Source organism: Odocoileus virginianus, chromosome 10 (assembly GCF_023699985.2).
Source record: "Odocoileus virginianus isolate 20LAN1187 ecotype Illinois chromosome 10, Ovbor_1.2, whole genome shotgun sequence".
Taxonomy (NCBI): Eukaryota; Metazoa; Chordata; class Mammalia; order Artiodactyla; family Cervidae; genus Odocoileus; species Odocoileus virginianus.
The window spans coordinates 6457532-6464609 of NC_069683.1; the positions used below are offsets into that span (position 1 = coordinate 6457532).

The window sequence follows — 7078 nt, forward strand, 5'->3', positions numbered from 1 at the left end:
ATGTCAGTGTGTTGGGACACTCACTGTGTGCTAATGTTGTGACTTTGACGTGACATGACCTTTGCTGATGTGATTGTAGCTTATCATGGTGCTTATTCCAGGAATGATGGTCTAGCATATCCTAGTAGTCGGTGATGTCTTGTTTCTGTTGTGATGTCAGAAACCCCACGGACACTGTCACCAGGGGTATTCCCATTGCCACTGCCTCCCACCCCAACAGCTTCAAGAGATATAATTCACAGACCATGTGATTCATTCACTTTAAGTGTATTCATAGAGTTGTGTGGCCATCACCACAATCAACTTTAAGACACTTTCATCACCTGCAAAAGAAACTTCATGCCCTTTGGCCGACATCACCCAGTGTCATCTACCTGGCCCTCCCACTGCCCCCCCAGCCCTAGGCAGAGGCTGGTCTACTTCTGACTGTAGATTTGCCTGTTCTGGGCCTCGAAGGGGAGGGAGATGGGAGATGCGAGGTGGGATGAGAGCAGGGCTCTGTGAGACCCAGCGCTTCCGCCCCGGCAGGTGGAGGAGAACCGCCAGTACCGCATGCACAGCCTGCAGCACAGGGCCGCAAGCTCCATCTACATCAACTCCCGCAGCGTCTTCCTGCGCACAGAGCAGCCCGAGGGCCGCTACGTCATCATCCCCACCACCTTCGAGCCAGGCCACGCTGGCGAGTTCCTGCTCCGAGTCTTCACTGACGTGCCCTCCAACTGCCGGTGCGTGGGGGCCAGCTGGGAGCCAGGCTTGGCCGGGCCCTGGGCCACTCCAGGCAGACCCACTATATGCAGCCCAGACATGTTCAGTGTCGTCCAAAGGCGTGGAGCCTGGGCCTCCAGCCTCCCTGGGCTGACATCAGCACCCATCTCTTTTGCCTTTCTCTCCTCCCTATCCCAGCCTCTCTCATCCACGTGAAGGAACAACTGCTCACGTGTGCGCAGCACTTCACAGCTTACAAAGGAGCTTTCACTCTTGTTGTTTGCTCTTCCTGAACCCCGGGTGGGAGGTCTGACCCCTCCATTTTACAGATCAGAATTGGGGATTGAGGTTGGGGGTGGGTTTCTAAGGTCATGCGGCCAGTGGTAGAGTCCTCCTAGGTAGACTCTGAAACCACTGCAAGCCTGCCTCGGTGCACCCCTGTGTGTCCCCACACTGCCCTCCCACCTGGTAGGCAGCCCAGAGTCCCACATCCCAGACTGGGGAGGCAGCTTGTGGAATCAGTGGGCCTCAGTCCAGCCAGTCTGTGCTGTGTGGGCAAGCCCTTTTCCCCAGTGAGCCTAAGTAAGTAAGTGTTAGTCACTCAGTTGTGTCCGACTCTTTGAGACCCTGTGGACTGTAGCCTGCCAGGCTTCTCTGTCCATGGGATTTTTCCAGGCAAGAATACTGGAGTGTGTAACCATTCCTTTCTCCAGATCTTCCCAGTCTAGGGATCGGATCCCAATCTCCTGTATTTGCAGCCAGATTCTTTACCATCTGAGTCACCCCCGAAGCCCAGCAAGCCCGATGCTTCCTAGTGTGTAAAACGGGCCTAATAGTTACCTAGCTCTCAGGGCCTTGTGAGGATTAGAAACAATACCTGCTCCATCCCAGCAGAGTGCTTGGCACTCCGTAAGGCATAGCACACTGCTTTTCCCTGGGGTTGGGATGCAGCCGCAGGAAGCTGACGGGGGTTTGTTTGCCCGAGCCCAGCATTGTGTGGACTCAGCGCTGCTCCTTCCCCTGCCTCGCCCTCTCGAATCCCCTGACTTTCCGCCTTCCTGATCCCTCTCCATCACCTCCCACCTCTCCTCCTCTGCCCCGCACCAGGGAACTGCGTCTGGACGAGCCTCCCCGCACCTGCTGGAGCTCCCTGTGTGGCTATCCCCAGCAAGTGACCCAGGTTCACGTCTTGAGGGCCACCGGTCTCAAAGACTCCCAGACAGGTGAGCTTACCTGGAGAAAACCCCCAGCCCTCGTCCCCCAGCCACAGACGCAGCCTCCATATCTCTCCTGCTCTTCCTCCCTGAATGAGCAAAGCTTTCCTGATATTCACTTTGGGCCCAGCCTCAGGATGAAGCTGAGCACGTTGAGTGGAGCAGGCTCTGCCACCTGCCTGTGGGCAGCCTCCAGTGTGCGGGACAGTCAGATGCAGGATCAGGCAGCTGGGAGGGAGGGTTCAGGGAAGGCTTCCTAGAGGAAGTGGCCTTTCTACAGGTCGTGGATATGTTAAGGTATGGAACCTGGTGCTCGGGGAAGGGGGAACAGCCTTGGTAAAGGTATGGAGGCCAGAGATTACCAGTGTACCCCTTCTTATCTCTGGAAGTTAGGGAGTTGGCCAGGCTCTGGTCTCCCTTCTCCTGAAAACATGAGCCCAGGCTTCTGCTTCCAGAGTTCTATCTCATCCGGGCCCTGCCCCAGGCCCTACTCTCACCCCATTGCCCACTCCCTTATATAGGGGCTAACTCTTACGTGATCATCAAGTGTGAGGGGAACAAAGTCCGCTCGGCCGTGCAGAAGGGCACCTCGACACCTGAGTATGATGTGAAAGGCGTCTTCTACCGCAAGAAGCCGAGCCAGCCCATCACTGTGCAGGTGAGCCGTGCTGTCTGCTGTCCCTCCTGGGCTCCTGGCCTCACGTTTCCCCACTCAGAATGACTGAGCTCAGTGCGGCAGGGACCACAGGGACCCAGGAACGCTAGGTTCTTGTTCCTGCTCTGTGCCTGACCTGGTGTGGCCTTGAGAATTCTCTTGCGTGTGCTTCCTGGAGCCCCAGAGTCCCCTCCATGGGCTGGGTGTATCGGGTGGATAAGCTGGAGTGACTGTGGGACACAGCTGGGTCAGTCTCCCAGCCACAGACAGTGGTCACCTCTGCCCACCTTGCCCCACAGCCTTGGGAGTTGTTCCTTAAATTCCCCAGGTGGCAGATGGAGGGGGTGGCTATTGCCTGAGAACAGAGGATCAGAAAGCCAGGGTCCTGGGGCTTCCTGGTAGTCTAGTGGTAAAGAATCCACTTGCCAATGCAGGAGACAGGTTCAATCCCTGGTCCAGGAAGATCCCACATGCCACGGAGCAACTAAGCCCGCGTGCCACAGCTGCTGAGCCTGTGCTCTAGAGCCTGGGAGCTGAGACTTGCTGAAACCTGAGCACCCTAGAGCCTGTGTTCCTCAGCAAGAGAAGCCTGCACAGCGTAACTAGAGAGTAGTCCCCGCTCGCTGCAACTAGAGAAAAGCCTGGGCAGCAATGAAGACCCAGCACAACCAAAAATAAGTAAATGATAAAATTAAAAAATAAAAAAGCAAGCCAGGGTTCTGGACGTGTGCTTCCTTACCCTCTCAGGCCAAGGTGGCCATGATTCTGAGTTCATTGACAGGAAGCCCTGTCCCCAAGACCCAGGCCAGCATCTCTCTGGGTGAGAAACCATCTGTACACAAATGCCTGGGGACCCTGGAGAAGTTACTGCACTGGGTCCCACTGGATCTAATCACAGACCCATAGATGTTGGGGTTGAAAGAACCCATAGGGGCTACTGATCCAACCCTCATACTAAAGATGGGGAAACCAGAGCAGGGGGTGTAGCATTTGTCCAAGGTCACCCAAGGTCAACAGCAGAGCTAATAGTGACAGACTTTATACACGGAAGGGAGCTTTGACAGATGGGAGGAAGCCACAGGCTCCGGAAGGGGCGCAGCCTTGCCCAAGGTCCCCGGTGAGGCAGAGGCAGTGCAGAGCTCCTCCTTAGCCCATCTTGTGCCGCAGGAAGGAGACTCAAGGCTCTGCCGCTGTTGCCGCACCCCCACAGACCCATACTCCTCTTCTCAGAGATGACCCTGCACCATCCTCTGTCTCTTTCCAGATCTGGAACCACCGAGTCCTGAAAGATGAGTTCCTGGGCCAGGTGCACCTGAAAGCCAACGCGGATGACCTCCAGGCCCTGCACACCCTCCACCTCCGGGACCGTAACAGCCGGCAGCCCAGCGACCTGCCAGGCACCGTTGCTGTGCGCGTGCTCAGCAGTGCTTCCCTCACGGCCGTCTGATACCCGCCCATCTACCTGCACCTGCAGTTCTCATCACCATCTGCATGTCCCCAACCTGGCCAGGGCCTAGCCTGGGAGCAGGACACTGGGGTCCTTTTCCCACCTTTGCACTGACCTGCTGTGTGACCTTGGGAGGTCTCTGCCCCTCTCTGGGCCTCAGTGTCCCAAGGACCCCAAAGCATTCCCTTCTCATGGAGGAGTCTTCTTGCCTGAGATTTAAAATAGCGCCCCCTACCCCAACTGCCACCATGGCTAAGGGACTCTGTCCATTGAAAACCTTCTCCCAAGGTCCTGCTGTCCGCCAACGGAGTGCCAAGATGTCACTTGTTTACACACAAACTGCCACATCCCCAAGGCCCATCCTTGTCCCACGTGTCCCCAGGGCCTGCCCCCGTGTCCCAGACTTGCTGTCTCTGTCACCTTCATCTGGTTTTCTAGCCACCTTGAAAGGATGCTTGGCACTTGGATTCCTGCTAAGGCTGGAATTAGAGAAGTGTGCAGGTGACATCTGTCTGTTCTCCAATCCTACCCACTCACCTGCCTGTCATTCATTTATTCAAAGGAGATTTGCCAAATGAATAAACAATGCCCTTGAGACCGCAGATGGAGCCGGGACCCTCCCCACAGCTCTGGGAGACCTGGCGGCCGTCCTGGGCCTCTCCTCTGCTCTCAGGTCCTCTCAGAGGCAGACGCCCAGAGGGGCTGCAGTCGCCTTCTCCTTCTAGGTTCCGATTTCATTCCCAGCCTCCTGCTCAGGGTCCCTGGAGAGGCGGTGGCAGTGGTGTTGAGGAAGGGCGTCTTGCCCCCACTGCCCTGATGTGGGAAGGAGTTTGTCTGGTGTAGTGGGCCAGCAGGTGGAGGGGGGCGTGGGGACTCCATGGGAGGCACACGCTCCCAGGGCACCCTCTGCTGCAAGACCTGGGCTTTTCCTCTGAGCAGAGGCTCTGGGGTGGTGGTCTCCAGCCTGCAGGGTTCAGGTCACCCATCACGCTTGGCAGGAGATGGTAAATCCACTGCCTGACCAGAGGCCCCTCCACCAACATTCCCCCCAAAACGCGGCTGAGGAGCCATAACGCTCTTGCCGCCCGGACCAAAATACTCCTTTTAGTCCTCAATGTTTTATATTCTTTCCGTTTTAACTCTCAATTTTAACCAGGGGTTTTTAAAGGAAAACTGAAAGCCTGAACCCTTTTTTCTTCTTAAACTCCACTTCCTGTGATCCTCCGATTTTATTTTGATCTGCTTGGGGAGGGACGTGAGCGAGGTCATACCTTCTCAGAGGAGGTCTGGAGGTGGATGAAGAAGACAGGGGTTTGTACTGGGATGTTTTGCCAACTGGTGTCAGCTGTGTTCTTAGAGTGTTAGGGCTGTGGTCAGTTTTGGGTCTTGTTTGTGCCCTTCTTGGGCTCCAGACCAGGTATTGTAAATGAAAACGTCTAGTTGATTCAAGATGGGGAATTCCTGTGGCCTCCCGGGAATTCCTTCAGGGAAACCTGACTTTTTGGCTCCAGTTCTGGCTCTTCGGTGCAGTGTCCTGGCTGGATCTGCTAGATCCTTGACTTTGCCTCCTTTCTCCGGCCCACTCTGCCCCTGTGTCCTGGTCCTGGAACATGGAGGCGCCAGGAACTGAAGGACAAGGAGGACAAGAGGATTCCTTTTCCTGAACCTGAGCCTAGGGTGAGGACTTTGTGTGTGACCAGGAGCAAGTTGCTTAAACCTCCTGTGCCTCGATTTCCCCCTTCTGCAAAGTGGGGCCAATAATTCTCATTTGTCAGCACTCTTCCTAACAAGTGCTGAATAAGGGCAAAACAGTACCCTTTCTCTGTGTATCTCTATATGCGTATGCACTATACATGGTCATGTAATCACCACTTCTCAATGTCTATTGGAAAGAAAGATTCGAGAGTCGGGTGGAGAGGCGAGGGCCAGGTAAGCCAGTCTGGGACCTCTGGGGCCCACACGTGGGTGTTTGCTCAGCCATGCGCCCCTGGGCTCTGGGGGAAACCAGGGCCAACTGGGAGATCTGTATGGGCTTCTGCCTGGGGGCTGGGCACTGTCCCCTGCCCCCTTCCCAAACAAAACTGGCTCAGCAGTCCTGCCCTTGCCTCCCACCCCTCTGGGTGGGCCAGGCTGGCTCCTGGCTGTGTGATGATCTGGGTCCCAGGAGGTCCTGGGGCCTGAGTATGTGAAGATGGAGGCCTTTCGGGCTGGGGCTGGAGGGTGGGTGGGGAGAGCAGCTGCTGCTTGCCTGGTGCACCCCGCAGCTCACAGAGGCCTCAAGTCCCCTTTGGTGGATGGGTGAGGCCCCTGCTCCGTGCCCCCCTGACCTGGGTGGCCTCCGTGTCACCCTGACTCACCCCTCAGGGTCGAGCTCAGGGTCAGGTGAGTGGAGACCTGTTCTGTTCTCAGAATAAATGTTACCACGATTCCGGAAAGGCCGTCCTGTGTCTTTGTCCCTGGAATGACAGTGCAGGGGACATTTCCTGGGCCTGGGGGACTCTCCTCTGGTCTGAGAGTCTCGTGAGGGAGTTGCAGCTGAGGCCGGACTCTGCTCCCCCTTGCTCGCCGGGGGGAATGGGGTTGCCTTCATAGGGATCACTCAGTTGTCCCTTCACCTGGCCGCCTTCCACGTCTGTCCCAGGCACCGGGAGTGCAGGGAGACGGCCACAGTGTGTTCTGTGGGGCAGTCTACAGACTGGTGAGGGACACAGAATGAGTGGTGAGGTGGTGTGGGAGCCTGCTGGGGGCAGGAATAGCGGGGGGGCAGTTGCATGAAGGAGGCCAAAAAGATGGGCTTGTGGGGGCACAGCGGGGGGGCGTGGACCAGAGTGGAGGCTGTTGGAGGGAAGATGCCGGCAGCTCAAGCCAGCAAGCCAGGGCTGGCGGTGAGGAGAAACCGGGTACATTTTGGAGATAGAATGGACAGAACTTGGTGACTGGGTTGAGGGAGGGGAACAAGAGAGAGATAACTGAATTAAGGCCAATATTTCCCCCTAAGATGGAGAGAAGGACATGATGAGTGAGGTGCCCACCTTAGCTTGGTGCCTGGCCCCTGGT

At 56.6% G+C, this 7078-nt stretch overlaps 1 protein-coding gene across 1 annotated transcript in view; it reads left to right on the forward strand.

Annotated features, from left to right (window-relative positions):
- CAPN5 (calpain 5) overlaps positions 1-6456 on the forward strand; it is a 55584-nt gene extending 49128 nt beyond the window's left edge. Inside the window, exons 10-13 of the mRNA XM_020897568.2 lie at positions 529-725; positions 1813-1928; positions 2441-2577; positions 3839-6456. Coding sequence (XP_020753227.2) covers positions 529-725; positions 1813-1928; positions 2441-2577; positions 3839-4021 — 633 coding nt within the window. The 3' untranslated portion in view covers positions 4022-6456. The remainder of the gene's footprint in view (positions 1-528; positions 726-1812; positions 1929-2440; positions 2578-3838) is intronic.
- The last annotated feature ends 622 nt before the right edge of the window (positions 6457-7078 follow it).